Raw genomic sequence first — 16,238 nt, 5'->3', positions numbered from 1 at the left:
GCGGAACGCCCCTGGATGAAAACTGGTACGAGAGCTAATAACGTTGCGCCGCGATCCACCGATCCACCGATCCAGCGATCCAGCGATCCAGCTACGAGTGTGTCCAGCAGATCCAGCTTCGGATCGAAAATGGGAACTCTGGGCAATGAGGATTGGGATTCGGAATGGGAATGGGAATGGGACTGGATGATTGGGGGACTGAGTAGCGAGGATTGAGAACCGAGAACTGAGAACTGAGGACTGAGAAGTGTGGTAACTGGGAACTGGGCCTTTTGACTCCACTCGACTTGACGCTACCCTTGACTTTTTCGGCTTGTGTGTTTATTTTTTTTTTTTTTTTTTTTGCCTTCTCGCCGACGTCGTCTGCCGCCCATTTGTATTTACCTTATTCGCTGGCGTTTTTCCTCATTTTTTTGTTGTTTTTATTTCAGCTTTTTCGGATTGACAGCTCTCGAGTGACTCTCGCAAGTGTTTTTGGCTTCGGGTTTGAGTTTTGAGGTACGGGTTCGGGCGACACAATGCACCTTCTTCCTCACCTGCAGCATTATAAAAGCACCACCATATATGGCCGCACATATACCCATACCATATAGCATATATAGCATACTGCATACTCCATACTCCATACTCCATACTCCATACTCCATGCTGAATACCATCCCATGCCGGCTCCTTTGCGGCCTCGGTTTTGGATTGGAGGAGGCGACGAACTATTTCTCCCGTTAACATGTTCACTTCTCAAGTGTTTCCTTTGTGAATCGCTGACTTGGCTGACTGACTGGCTGACTGACTGTCTGCCAGTATGAGGCCTGGTCGCTCGACTCAGCTCGACTCAGCTCCGCTCAGCAAAACTCGGCTCGGCTCTGTTCGCCCGGCCGGCCGGCAAAACTACTGACACCGCCATGACGGCTGCCTTTCAAAAAATAAAAAAAAACCTGGCAGAAAAACAAAAAAAACAAACGCGCACAGGCCAATGCCAGGTCCCCAATTGCAGTCCCATTTCCAGACCCTGTCCTGGTCGCTTTTCCCCTGATAGCCTCGGGACCAGTGTTGACAAAAGAGTTGGAAGTCAGACGTAAGCTGATAATGAAATGGTATCATTAAGTTGGTTGAGATTGAACTCTTGGCTAGCAAGGATTACATTTTAAATATCCTCGTAGTCACATACAAAATTAAGTTTAACTCAAATTGATCAAGAACAATGTAAAAATATTTGACACAGATATTTGCATATCTCAAGGTGTTTGAAAGACAAAAAAAAAACATTTTACATTGAATTTGCAGCATTGAATGTGCAACAATGAATTTGCAACATTGAAACATAGGTAACATTCAACGCAAAACATTAAACATATCAAAAGTTATTTTGTATACATTGTAATTTACTTAATTTACATAATAAATGTAATGTAACAAAAATTTCGTCCACCAATACTTATAATTCCCAACCAGTTCTGACTCAATCCTCATGGGATAGCCGCTCTCACAGCTCATAGATCAGTCGACCGGAAGTTATGATGTGATAGAAAAAGTAGTAGTGTGGGTGTGTGTGATAGTGGTTCCAGAGGCCATGTGGGTATCCCGTCGTCATTCTGGATGCAGTGCATCATGGACCTGGCTAGGTATGTCCACACTTAGGAGGTAAATTATTATTATATTATTATATTATTATATTATTATATTATTATATTATTATATTATTATATTATTATATTATTATATTATTATATTATTATATTATTATATTATTATATTATTATATTATTATATTATTATATTATTATATTATTATATTATTATATTATTATATTATTATATTATTATATTATTATATTATTATATTATTATATTATTATATTATTATATTATTATATTATTATATTATTATATTATTATATTATTATATTATTATATTATTATATTATTATATTATTATATTATTTTATTATTTATTATATTATTATATTATTATATTATTATATTATTATATTATATTCTATTATATTATATTATATTATATTATATTATATTATATTATATTATTATATTATTATATATATTCTCAAAATATCTTATATGATAAGTTTTATACGGTTAAGTTTGTTATGATTATGTTTTATATAATTAAGTTTTTATTATTATTATTATATTATGATTAGGTTAAGACACTCAGGTATGAGTGAATATGCAGGCTATTATATTTATGTTATAGGCTATTATATTTATGTTATAGGCTATTATATTTATGTTATAGGCTATATTATTGGCTATTGCCAACAGATTAGGTGACTTTAATAAGGAGCGCCGTATCCTCTCAGATCACCAGTTTGGATTACCTTCTGCCAATTTTGTTTCTATATAGAGATCCTGATTGTGGTCGAAAGCCCGCCAGATTTGCCATACTTCTGACATAGAACATATTATTGTGATTTATACCGTGTTGTCATTTGGCTGACAAAGTCAAGTCGTTTGCCGAGGAGCTTCTTCAGTTTGTGGGTTCGGTTCGGTTTGGTTTGGCACGGCACGGATCAACTGCTAATGGGTTCCCTGATCATTTGCAACAGCACCGGCTATATAATAATAAAACGACAGGGTGACAGGGACGGTTCACCAAAGGGTTAATGCCGAAATTTCAAAAGGCCTTAATGAAAAGTTCAGCTGATTTGACGTCCCACTCGAGAAATCGTTCGCTTGGCGCATTCAAGTCAAAGTCACCATTGCCATGTCCGTCGGTCGATTCGACTTCAACTCCGACTGCGACTGAGACTATATATACTATATGCCATATATATTTAAACGCCAAAAGCGGAGGAGAAACGACAAAAAGTCAACCTGGTCGGACGCGAAGTCGAATCCGTGGCACGACAACACGACATCGTTTTGTACGTCACTCAAAACGTTCGTGGGCTGTCAGGGAGACAGTTCAGAAATGAAATATGTATATACTCGAACACATTATAACAAATTCTAAAACGAAAGACACAGGCACAAGCACATGCACTCGGCGAGGAAAGTCTGCTAGTCAGACAGCCAGTCAGCCAGTCGAAGTCATTGATTGAGCATTGACGTTCGCGCTGCAAACAACAACCATATCAGAAGAGCTCACTACTCACCGCTTGATGTCACAATGTCTCTGGGCACTTTCCAATTCCAATGTAATACACCCTTTTAGTGTTCCAGTGATAGTCTGAGTTCCCATCTGAACTCTTGGTGTCTTCTAGTATTTTCACAATCTTTTGAATAAATTACAATCAAGTACCAGATCAGTAAACAAGTCTAAGCCTGTGGACCAAATATGAATAAGCTCTCAATCGAATTTTTTTTTATTTGAGTCATATCGAATTTCTTACTGTGTACCCACATATGTATATGGAGTAGATCTGACCCGACCGAATCGTAAACCAAGTTCGATGCCTACACCTATACCCAGCGGATTTCAAAAAGGGGGGTCCGGCACTCGAGAGCCGGCGATGGTGACGTTGCCATTCCCGTTCCCGTTCCTTGTGCTGAAATGCTGAAATGATGACACGATGACACGGACAGCGAAACGAACACGGACATGGATTCAGAGACAGACGGGAACGCGGAAGACGGAGCACGGGGGACGGAGAACGGAGAACAAGGGTTTCTGTCCAGACGGAGACGGAAAGTCGGAGTTGAAGTCGAAATCGAAATCGAAATCCAAGTGTCATTGTCATCGTCGTACATTTTGATTTTATTATTGATTCAATTACAATGTCAACGGGGCAGCAATAGTCGTGCTGGGCGGAAGGATCAAGACCCAGACGTTGCGCTCTGGCCAAGGATAATGCCACCAGTAAGGGAAAATAAAAGGCACCACCGGACACATGAAATATTCAGTTCATTAATCAATCAATACTTCAGCGACCCAACTATATGGTATTCCGCCTATATATACATATATTTCTTTTCCTTTTTTTCCAAACCTAAAATAAGCGACTTTTATGTTTGCGTGATTTTAATTCGGGGTTGCTGTTTGCTTGTGAAAAAATGCAACATTTATATTGCGAAATGGAAAGTGAAGAGGTTTTAAAGTTTTACTTTTTGCTGCAACTCAAGTGAATTTTTCAAAATAATGTGGCCTGCAAAAAGCGAGGTGATGCAATGCTACACTGTTATCAGACTATTGCGTTATATATTTAAAGCATGTTGATTTGCCTGGTTGACATGCGCTGCTGTCACAAGTATAATACGTGTACGAAGCTGATAATTCCGCTAATAGGTTGACCCAATGTTTGCACAGCTAAAGCTGTTAACTGTCCAAGACTTAAGTAAAGTAAACACGATAAGCAAGTGAATGCATGCCGATGTACAGAATACCCTGCCTACTTTTACAACAAAGAAAAAGAACAAATTGAAAAAAAATAATAGGTTTTTAGATAAATAAAATGCGTGTTCCAGTCATTCGAAGAAACATACATGTATCAGATGCTATGCTGTTTACGTACTTTGAGGGTATATATACAAAGTGTGCACATTCATGGGCACTGGTTTTCTCTTTACAAACACACAATGGCCATAACTGACGATAACACCTAAATGGTAATGCTAATAAGCCGTTTAAATTTGACTTCTTCTTTTTTTTCATTGTAAGTGTTGTTGCTGCCGGTGCTAATGACAATAAAATGATTAGCTTGTTTAATTGGTTTTCATTTTTCGCTTTTGTGTCATACGTAGACATGCTTTATGTCAAGCACTCTACATTACACACCACATTTTGTACCTTTTCCGGTTGCATTTGTTCTGATTTCAAATAAATGTTCAATTCGAAATTTAACTTTGTTAAAAATAGCAGCTGATGAGCAAAAGTAACGTAATTCAAATATAATTGCGTATACGCCTAGTGAGCCTCGTAAAGTAATACTTACTCTGAATAAGTACGCATACAATATGATTGTAATGGTTTAAATTTTCGGTTTTTTATCTATCCAAAAAGTGACTACATTAGTCGACTATATGATCATTGGGACAACTTTTGTGTGCTCAATCACTTGACACATTCTTCGTACCTTTTTAGAGAAGACTCGGATTAAATTTTATGGTCGTTTATTATATTTTGTCATTTGATTTAAATTAACACAATTTTCGGTGGACTGGCGGTGGGGTGGGGCTGAAACATACAAATAACGTTGACTTTAACATTGCGGCAATCTCGAAGAGATATGGTTTTTGGCATCGATGTGTGAAATGTGTCGAATTGTTGATGTGTGCCCAAGAATTTGACATTTTGACGGACGTGTTGGCATAAATCATCAAAACTTGTTGTTAGATCGTGATCGGCTATAGCTAACCACTCGTTTTTCATCGCCTTCCTCTCTTTTTTTTTTTGTTTTTTCTTTTAGATCTGCCGTCGAACTCTATACTCCGATCTATACCAAGCCGAAGACTTATATATTTATATATTGTATATATAAATATATCTATATCCATATACAACGCACTTCAGGAAGTCGGTTCACGGCCACAAAAAGACGTAAGTTGCAGTATGCCAGTATGCGAGTAGATGATATTCGCTTTCCTTGACTTCCTCATACCAGCGGTCACTTTTAGGCCATTATTTCGACAATGTCTCGGCAGACTAATTTGTATATCTCTATCGCCCCGACAAGATGACTCCAGATTTGCTTTAGATACGGCCCGGGCACAATAGAGTCACAAAGCTATTAAAAACTGATATAAATCTCATTAAATGCGATGCTTGTAGCAGATGAACAAAGCCGCCGCCGCCTCGGTTTCAGCCTCGGTTTTTATCATCAGTTTTTAGCTTTAGTTTTTTTTTTTGTTGTTGTATTTTTATTTTAGCCTCGATGGTTATGGCCACAGTTTTTGTGGCCACAGCCTCAAATCTCCTTGCCTTTCCTTTCCTTCAATCAATCGTTGATTTTGCTCCCGGCAACAAACAAGAATGGCTTTTGTGGTTCACTTGAGATCAGTTCGGCGTACTTTCGGTAGAGGCTCTTTTAACCAAAAATGCCACGGCCAAGCCTATGAGATGGCTTGAATAGCCTGTGCCAACTTGGCTGGATGGTCCGCATTTCAAGTCGCAGTTTGGACATCAACTTGGTGACGCCCCACAAAAAAAAAACCGATAAGTAAATAAACAAAAAGCACAAAATACAAAAAAAAATCAAACAGGCAGATCACTAGTGTCTCTTGAACGATAAAATATCTTGAAATATACTCCATTGCTGGAAAAATGTTATTTAGCAAGCATAATTTGCTTTATTTACTAAATATTATTTTTAAATTTGAAAAATTTGTAAACCTTTGAATTCGGGAGAGCTTCTTTATCCTTTAAAATACCTAAACTTTTTGTCACATTAAAAAGGCTCAAAGGCTGTCAGCCCCAACTTTAGCTGAAATTCGCTAAATTGAACTGAAAACCACTGATTCTTCCACTTAAACGCTCTCAATTCTTAAATAAAAAAAAGAGCGTTTAAAAGCAGATGCTGCAGTCAGAAAACCCCAATAGATCCAGTAGCCCCAACATCACACTTTCCATCCGATGATGTTGATGCGGCTTCGTGTTTGCGCTTGAGGGCTAACCGACCTATCCACTTAAAACACAGTCTAAGCCCCGGATTACGACCATTCTGGCCGACTGAATCAGGTCGAGGATACGGGGAACCAGATCCGGGGAGCATTCAGTGCGGACCCCTGCCAGGCGACCCAAACCCAAACATCACGTCTGATCGGCAGCGACAGTCGGCCGAGGTTCCAAGTAGCGCCAGAGCATGCACCGTAAGAAAATAGTAGGTAGATTCAAATGTACTTAAAAGTGCATGCAAAATGCAGACGCCACAATCCTTTTTTTTTCTAGTTATTAGCAATACTGTTTAGAATTCAAGAGCAAGTGGCACGCACCAAATTATTTTAGTAAATTTCCCTAATTTGTTGTGTTCAATACTGTGTTATTTCTTTCTGTGTAAGGTTAAGTCTTGGTTCTCTTCCTGGTTTGATTTTTATAGGCACGTGCTAGGTTAGGAGAAACATTTTTTGTGAGTGTAATTTAGATTTTGGTTTCTCACCTGCTCAACGATCAAGAAGTTTCCGTTTTCATTTGCCAATCCCATAATAAAGTGGAATTCTATTAGTGCATTAGGTGGAATAAGTTTGACTACATAACAAACCATATTATTTGTAACTAAAACTATAAGTTCAGATGATTTAGACACAAGTGTTGATGCAATAAAAGATGAACAAGCCAGCAATTACAAGAGTTTAAGTGTTATCACTTATAATTCCATGAAAATAAATATTTTCTCTGCACGAATGCCGCATTTGTCGCCCAACCCGATGTTGCAGTACCAATTGCGGACCCCAGAATCCCTGATTTAGGTCCCAGATCCATGTTCATGTTCGTGTCCTGCCATTGAACACTGCTCCATGTTGGCGCTCTTCTCCCTGTGAATCTTTGCCGGCGGGGCAGCCCAGCGGCTTTCGTCAACGATCCCACCGGGGATTTGCATACTAACAGCAAAAAAAAAAAGAGCAACAAACCAAAAAAAAAAGGAAAAAACATAAAAAAAATATAAACGAGAACAGAGAACAGAAAAGTAGTAAGTTTATGTTGGAATCACTTTGTTAAGCCCTGTTCGGCAGCAGTCGGGGCGATTCAGAGGCGTTCATAATCAGAACTGAAGTGGTGCCATGGTTTCGAATTGGGATTGGGGTTTCGGTCTTCGGGTTTGGTGGTGGGAGGAGGGTATACTACTGGGGATCTGGACAAAAAATATCGAGGGGCAGGGCGGTTGGTTGGCTTTAAACAGCGGCTTTGACAGAGAAGGCAACTTGCCAAACATATCTCATGTGCGGCAAGCCGTGTTGACACTTTTAATGTGTTTCATAAATAAATTTTTACAAAATAGTGTATAGAGTCACGGGGAATGGGGCTCGGGCTCTTTTGTTGAAACTTGTGGGATCGGATTGGATCTGTGAGAACGATCGCCTTGAATCGCTTTGGATCGGTTTTTTCATGTTTAATGGTTGACATTTCAACAAAAAAATAAAAAAAAAAAAAGAGGAAATAATAAGAGAAAACGTTCTGTTGTTCGACTTTAACACGCATTTATGACCGGCCGCTGCTTTATGACTTTGGAAATGCGTTAAGAAAATGTTCCTTATGACGGCTGCCGCCGCCGATTCTATGCGATAAAGCCAATAATAATCATGATTGGTGTCTGGAATGCCATTTTTCTTCTCCTTTGTTCGTTTCGGGGGATACACGGAGTAAACAGCTCGCAGCTTAGCGGCAATTTTGTTATGAGACGAAAATGAGTTTCATGTGAAATACGAAATTAAAAGGAGTTCTCATCTCGGACAGATTCTCGTCTGTCTTCTCGCCAGAGCTTCATAAATGTCGATGAAACCTTCGGATACAAATTGCCCAACAGCATCGATCGGTGCTAACAAACATATGATTGCTGTATTTGGCTGAGCTGCAGTTTTTTTTTTTGCTTTCAGTTAGGCATCCGTAACAAATTTGGCTTATAAATCTCACTTAACCACTTTTTTTATTTAATTCATCCCAAAATAAGATTTAAATAAGGTCTTAGCACTAAGGTATGCATCCGTCATGCATTCCAAAAAATTGAATACAAATTAATCTTTGAACAAGCATATTTACCCCAATTGGAAAATATATCTTTCTTTATCTGATGCACTGCAATGTTTAATTGTAATGCTATTTAAATAGCATACAATTCTATAGTCTTCATTTTTGGTTAGCAATGAAAGAAACAATAATGATTACATATATCTGACATATCAATCTTTAAAATATAGATACAATGAAAATGCCGTCCAGCTACTTTGGACTATGAACCCCAATTACAGGCAGACAACAAAGCTCCAATAATTCTCGCTGCAAACTGTCACTTTTATGCAATCAGTGCCCAGAGCAGATGGGTTCATATACACACAGCTCGCACAACATACATATGATGGCGATGTAAAACTGGTTTGCTCAGAACTGAGAACTCAGAACAGAACTCTCAGATTCGGAACGTGTCAAATCACAAATATAGAAGGCAAAATAAGTAAGAAAAAAAATATCAAATTAAATATCAACTGAAAGCAATTAAAAGCTGCCGCGTCGTGCATCTCCGGTTCTAAATGCCGGTAAAAAAAAAAAAAAAAAAGTTCCATACTCAGAGAACCTAACCGAACCGAACAGAAACGTAATCGTAATAAATGTCGTTACAACAGCAGCCCGAACAGGTGGCAATTAAAAAACAATTTGTATACCATTTAAATGACTTGCCAAGATGACATATATCATGCAAAAGTTCCCCAATGCCACATGGCACTGTCCAAAGTCAGGCGAGAGATGAAAAAAAAAAAAAAAATGGGGAAAAAAAATAATAATAATAGCAGCGAAAGTTTCAATAGCTGCAATTTTTGATACACATTTAATCGCACAATTTGTCATTTGCCATATATCATTGCATGTCGCCCTGGGTGAATTTGTTACTTCTACTCTTTCCCATTGGATTTATTTGTTAAATGTATATATAATACGACATCGAAGAAAGAGAGTGCAATTCCTATTTTGAGTAAGCAGAAAACGTTTAAGTTTTAGCTTGGTATTACAATATCATTGCAAAAACTGAATTCTGTTTGTTTTGAATCCAAATCCTTCGGATTTGTTCGCATGCACGCTGAACCGCCTTCTTGAATATTTAAGTATTCGTCGCAAGCGGCACGGCACTCATCACATGGGATCATCAAGAGGTCGCGCGTAATGATCGCGATCTCTCGGCCTCGATCTTCATCTTGATGTGGAAGTGGAAGTGCTAGTGGTAGTGGTAGTGGCAGTAGTAGTGGAGTTAAGTTGAGTTGAGTTGAATATCACGATCACAGGCCTCCCTATCGATTTGAATTCGATTTCGGAAACTCGGCGACGAATTCGAACTCGGATCTAGTCGGGTCGCCATCAGATTGGATCGTTTTGTATCGGATTGTATAGGATCGTATCGTAAGGTATCGTAACGTATCGAAGATCGCCAGTCTTGAGTCTTCAGTCTGGCTCTTGTGTGGTGGTGGTGCCGGCACAGAAGAATGTGACATGGGGACTTCAAGTGGCCGTAGACGACAGCGCGAAGAGCGTCTTCTGCACACACTATCACATTGTCATGTCACGCCGCTGCTCTCTGTGTGTGTGTGTGTGTACAAGTGTCCCTCTGCCATAAGACGACTCTTCAGCTCCCTTGCCATCACTCCTTCTAGAGACGTGAAGTGACCACTCAGAATTTGTCACATCATTATTCTTATTTTTATTTTCAATAATCATCTGTACTCGTGTATGCACGGTGTGGTTGTGGATGATGTGTGGTGTCTGGGAGGTCCGATGGTATGACGGCATGATGGCTTGATGGTCCGTGGTCCGTGGTCCGCGGTCCGCTCCATCGAGTTGTGGCCACTTCGTTAGGCGGTTTCGGTGGAAACTCCTTGACAATGTTTGAGATGGTCGAAGATATGTGGCTGCGAGGCGCTCAGACACGCTGCTCCCCAGATCGCTTAAATGCCACACACACTTGGTCACCACAAACTCGGGCGAAATTAATTGAAATTATAATGCCACAGGTACGGGCAGTGTACAAATATAGTATACATAAGTATATACGTTTTGGCACTCGACTTTTGCCAGACTTTCATGCTGAAGATAAACTATTGCTGGCAGCAAATAAGAATACCAATGTGACATTAAGTAAATAAATAACAGAAATAAATAACACTTAAGTACCGTGCATTAAAAACAAAAATATTATTACTAATAAATGATTGATTTCTCAAAATGAAAACGAAACGCTTTTACTGTCAAGAATTTGTACTTTTTCCATATTTTCCGTTAGGTTTTCATTGTGTTTTTTGGAGTAGACATATAAAAGACTAAAGTATAGTTAAATATTCCGAGATTTCGATACGCATCATTGTAATATTTAATACATATTTTGCATTTTTCTCTTCTTGCAGCGAATCGACAGAAGTCCAAAGCACAGCACCCACAACACCTGGAAACCTAAATGCCGCATCTAGTCCAATGTATCGTCAAAAGTCTACAGATTAATTGTTGTTCCTAAGCCGCCGCTTGATGAATATTGGCCACGAGAAGCATTCGCCGCACTATCATCCGCATCCGCAACCGCATCCACGCGCCGCCGCCTCTGAAGTTCATCGTTTAGCCGCCGGCGGTTCGGTTACTCCGCCACCGCCACCACCACCGTCGACGTCGTCATCGTCATCGTTGTTATACCACCTGCCCGCCACCGCCGCCGCCACAGTAACCGCCTCCTATCGCCACGCACTGCAAGGTCATGAGAGGCAACAGAGCCAGCATCACCTCCCCTACCAGCACCAGCACCACCATCACCACCACCACTACCATCAGCACCACCCACATTTGCCAACCGGTGGAGGGAACGTGCACCTGAGCCGCGAATCATCACCCGCTTCAATGGTGATGACCCCCAGTCGCCGCAGTTCGCCGCCCCTGCCGCCGCTGCCCTTGACGACGCATCCCATCCACCCGCACTCGCATTCGCATTCGCATCCGCATCCACATACGCATCCGCATCCGCTGCCTCTGGCGCTACCGCTGCGCCATCCCCTCGCCCTGAATGCGAACGCCGGTGGTCACCAGTCGCCGTCCCGCTCCTCCGGCAGCGTCCAGCAGACATCGTCGCACGCACAATCGTCGGCGCAATCGATGAGCGTTCACTTCTCGCAGCTGGCCCATGCCCAGCTGCATTTGCAGAATCAATTGCAGCAGAAGCTATCGGCGGCGGCAAGTAGGAATAATAATAACAATAATAATAATAACAATAGTAGTAGCACCGGATCGGGCACTGGAACGGGCAACAGTACGCCCACGCACGAACCGAATCCCATGAATCCGCTGAGTGATTTGCAGAACATGCAACCGTTTGACTTTCGGAAAATCAGCTCGGCGGCGGCGCTGGGTGCCTTTGGTGGTCCCTTGCCGCTGCCGCAGAGTCCCACGGAATTCGGACAACACCATCACCACAGTCAGCAGCAGCAGCAGCAGCAGCATCAGCAGCATCAGCACCACCTGCATCGGAACCAGTTCTTCAATGCAATGGCCATGGCCTATCACCTGCCACCGCCACCGCCGCCGCCTCCACCGCCGCCCGATTCTCGATCCCCACCATCGCCGCCATCAGGTGTTGGCCAGTATCAGCATCAGGCGGGTTTGGGTTCGGGTTCTGGCTCAGGTTCTGGGTCCGGTTCGGGCTCCAGTTCGGGTGCAGGATCCGTGGAGGAATCAAGCGGCAAGCAGCAACGGAGCAGCGATAAGGGATCCGCTTCGGGTTCATGGTCCAGTTCGCAGCGTATGACCCGCCTGGCCTTATCCTCCAACATGCGGGCGAGTCGAAAGACGCCACACTCACCGGGCGGAGGAGGTGGTGGTGGTGGTGGGGGTGGTGGAAATGGAGGATCTGTTGGCGGTGGCAAGCGGCAATGGGGCTCGATGCCCGCAAATCTGGGCACCCAGTTCATCAATCCGGTGACGGGCAAGAAGCGAGTACAGTGCAATGTCTGTCTGAAGACCTTTTGTGACAAGGGCGCTCTGAAGATTCACTTCTCGGCGGTGCATCTCAGGGAGATGCACAAGTGCACGGTGGACGGATGCAGCATGATGTTCAGCTCGAGGCGATCGAGGAATCGCCATAGCGCCAATCCGAATCCCAAGCTCCATTCGCCGCATCTGCGACGCAAAATCTCGCCGCACGATGGACGCAGTGCGCAACCGCATCCGCTATTGCTCCAGGCGCCCAACGGTCTCATGGCGGGACTGGCACCATTCGGCAGCTTCCCGCTGCTGACGCCGCCACCAGATATGCGGCATCATGCGATGGGCGGCTCGGGTGCGGGATCTGGTGCGGGAGTCGGTGCCCTGGAGCTGAAGCACGGACAGGATTATCTGCAGAGATCCTACTTGGATGCCGGACGTTTCGAGGGACAACGACGTAAGCTGGCGCTGGAGAACGAGCACACTGAGGATGAGGACGACGACGAGATACTGGAGGTAAGTTACAAAATCTTTTTGAGTAAATAAATATTACTCATCCGACATGTTGTCCAGATAAGTTATAGTATTTCGATATCTTAGAGCTCGGTTAAAATCCTTATTAGTCTGCCTTAGACTAGACATATAACTTTGTTTATAGTTTTCAACAAAGTATTCAATTACATTTTCCATTGTTCTTTTGCAGGTTGGCATCCACATGGCCGGCGACGATGATGACGACGAGGCTGACGGCGATGAGGACGAAGATGACGATGATCCCGATGGCATCGTTGTGGTTGGCGATGAGATCGATAGCATGCCGCTGGACCACGAGAACGATAACGATAATGAGAATGAGAATGAGAACGAGGAGAGCGACGAGCGCTCCACATCGGCGGTATCCAGCCTGAGTCAAACCAAAGAGCAATCCAGTCCGGGCAAGGTTGTCCAGTCCGGCCTTGAGGAGTGCCACACATATGCCCACGCCCATGCCCACGCCCACGCCCTCTCGCACGGACACGCCCACTCGCTTGGGCACGCCCATGCCCTCGCCCAAATGGCGGCCAATAAACGGAAACGCAAGAGCCAGAATCCAGTCCGATGTCCTGTGCAATCGGATGAGAATTCGGGCGAGAATTCAATCGACTACGATGTGGCCGCCGATCTGTCCATTAAGAAGGTGCGTCTGCCCGCGCAGGCCGCCGCATCCGCCAAAGAATCGGAGGTGGGCGAGTCCACCAAGTCGATACCATCGCCACCCCTCACGCCCTACGGTGATCTCAGGCCGGTGGGTCTCTGCATTAAGACGGAACAGGATCCGGATCAGGATCACGATGCCGAACTGGAACAGCAGCAGGGTCAAGAACGCAAGCGGGAGCGGGAGCTGGAGCAGGAACCTGTAACACATCCTGTTGGCTCGGCATCCAAGCCAGAAATGAAACTGGAGGAGCAGGAAACGAGGCCAGCTGACAAGGAGGACGACAACGAGGAAGAGGAACAGGAAGAGTCATCGCCGGCGGACACCACACTGGATCTGTCACGGGCAGCGGCCGCCATCAAACTGGAGCCCCTGGAGGAGATCAACTATGAGGCGGATGAGAATCGCTATGTGCGCATCAAGCAGGAGCTGATGGGCGGCGATGAGTCCCTGGCGGAGGAGTCCAGCGACAAGACTGCCAATCACAATAATAATAATAACAATAATAATAATATTAACAATAGTGTGCGCCGTGAAAGTGGCAACGGATTGAGTGCCAGTGCGCTCGAGGAGCGCGAACCGGAGCCGGAAACTGAAACAGAGCCCGAAGCTGAAGCCGAACCGGAACCGGAAACGGAAACGGAAGTGGAGGTGCCCGAAGTGCCCATCGATAAGGAGAATCCCCTTAAGTGCACCGCCTGTGGTGAGATATTCCAAAATCACTTTCATCTCAAGACGCACCACCAGAGCGTCCACCTCAAGCTGCACCACAAGTGCAATATAGATGGCTGCAATGCCGCATTTCCCTCGAAACGCAGCCGCGATCGTCACAGTTCGAATCTCAATTTGCATCGCAAGCTGCTGTCGACCAGCGATGATCATGGATTACTCCATGCACCCGTGATGCCCGCAACCGATCCGCTCCTGGAGCTAATGAGTCTCAATTTGAATAACAACAAGAGCGGCTTCCATCACTCGGCGATGGTGGGCTCAGCGGCTAGCGGCGGTGGTGGTGGTGGTGTTGGTGGAGTAAATCCGGCGGCGGTGGGCAGCATTCAGGCGGAGATCCTGGCACGCATTTGCGCCGGTGCCCATGCCCATGGACTGAATGTACCGCTCTGTTTCGAGGCACTGCAGCATCGTTTCGCCGTTGGACATGGCCACGCTGGTTATCCGTTGATCGCCGGCGATGGTTCGCCACCCAGTCCCCGCCTATTTTTGAGCCACGGCAGCGCAGCGAGTCCGCTTCTCTTTGCCGGACTGCCGCGCATGCCGAGATTCCCCCAACTGACGCCCCACATGCTGGCCGCCAGTGCTGGCAATACAGCCGCCGCTGCCGCCGGAATGGGCGGACTCAGTCCCTTCTGTCGACGCACCTCCTCCGATTCAAATTCACAGCACTCGATAACGCCACCGCCGAAGAGATCACGTTCGCAGTCCAGATCACCGGATCACTGTGCACATCCGGCGCATGCCGTCGATGCCACCGGCATCACCGAGGATTCGGGCCAGCGGCAAAGTCCCGATCGCATATCATGACCATGTACCTCGTACTATGCCAAGGCGTTGGCATTTTATCACTAAGAGCCCCCCATGTCATGCGGCGCACACACTTTGGAAGTCAGATATGCAGATCCCTATGGATAGGTTTATATCTTCATCCATCTATATATATATATATATATATATTAATTTTTATATATATGGAAATTGCATTGCTCATGCTCACATCGAGGATCGAAGATCGAAGATCGTCTGCCGCTCATAAATACGAAAACACTTTCACTTAGGCTAATGCTAAAATAAAAATATTTAGATGGATCAACTAGCATTTTTTTTTTCTATACATAAATATACATACAATATATATATATACATATATATACTATATATATGAGTCCCTTTTTTTTTAAATTGTACTTATGAAAACTGATGTTTTGTGTACAAGTACGTCGTGTTGTAGAGAATTTATAAATGGCAAAGAAATAACAAGTACTAAATAAATAAATAACGATACATATTGTTAGTGATACTCGATTATGTAAGTTAAGTAGCCTCTAAGCAGCGCCTACTGGTATCGTGAGTAACGTTTTTTTTTTTTTTTTATTGTAACTGAAATATTAAGTGTGTTGTATATGATGATATGACGATGGCAATGGAAATGCAAATGCAAATGCAAATAATATGAGTCAACCAACGACGAAACGCTTGATATGAGGAAACGAACAAAATTTGATTACAGATTGCCGTTTACCGAACTGCTGGGTTAGGATCACTCATTCAAAGTCCTCAAGATCCAACATCGAAAATAATAAACAAAAAAAAAAAAAAATAAGAAATATGAACCGTTTTGTTGTTTTTTTATTACAAACAAATCCTAAAGTAATTATGTAGTCGGTTAGTTAGTTCTGAAACAGTAACCAGACAAATACCTTCAACTCATATTTAAGCTATATATGTTTGCAATAAAATATCTGAAAAATTCTTAAA

The 16,238-nt window shown here is 43.3% G+C and overlaps 1 protein-coding gene and 1 long non-coding RNA gene across 9 annotated transcripts in view; one reads left to right on the top strand and one right to left on the bottom strand.

Moving 5' to 3' along the window:
- The window catches only part of LOC6524934, a 31,090-nt gene extending 14,852 nt beyond the window's left edge, over positions 1 to 16,238 (top strand). For 3 of the 6 annotated variants that reach the window (XM_039370121.1, XM_039370119.1, XM_039370122.1), the window contains 3 exons: positions 5,364 to 5,494; positions 10,996 to 13,069; positions 13,257 to 16,238. In XM_039370121.1, the coding sequence (XP_039226055.1) occupies positions 11,114 to 13,069; positions 13,257 to 15,287 (3,987 nt within the window). In that variant the 5' untranslated portion in view covers positions 5,364 to 5,494; positions 10,996 to 11,113 and the 3' untranslated portion in view covers positions 15,288 to 16,238. Of the gene's footprint in view, positions 1 to 1,493; positions 1,623 to 5,363; positions 5,495 to 10,995; positions 13,070 to 13,256 lie in introns of those variants that run through there. The other 3 variants (XM_039370126.1, XM_002100738.3, XM_039370137.1) reach the window with 3 other exon arrangements.
- On the bottom strand, positions 1,559 to 5,327 carry LOC26534856. 3 transcript variants are annotated; one of them, XR_005559960.1, is made up of 3 exons: positions 3,114 to 5,327; positions 2,337 to 2,907; positions 1,559 to 1,633 (listed from the first exon to the last, which is right to left on the bottom strand). It is a non-coding gene; the product is annotated as an uncharacterized LOC26534856 (long non-coding RNA). The 3 variants fall into 3 exon arrangements; XR_005559959.1 differs by having other exon boundaries at positions 2,337 to 3,282; positions 3,351 to 5,327; XR_001453824.2 differs by having other exon boundaries at positions 2,337 to 2,570; positions 3,114 to 4,762.

The sequence above is a fragment of the Drosophila yakuba genome, chromosome X (genome assembly GCF_016746365.2).
Source record: "Drosophila yakuba strain Tai18E2 chromosome X, Prin_Dyak_Tai18E2_2.1, whole genome shotgun sequence".
Taxonomy (NCBI): domain Eukaryota; kingdom Metazoa; phylum Arthropoda; class Insecta; order Diptera; family Drosophilidae; genus Drosophila; species Drosophila yakuba.
Note: the sequence above shows the minus strand (reverse complement) of the source record. Positions and strands in the feature narration are given on the sequence as shown.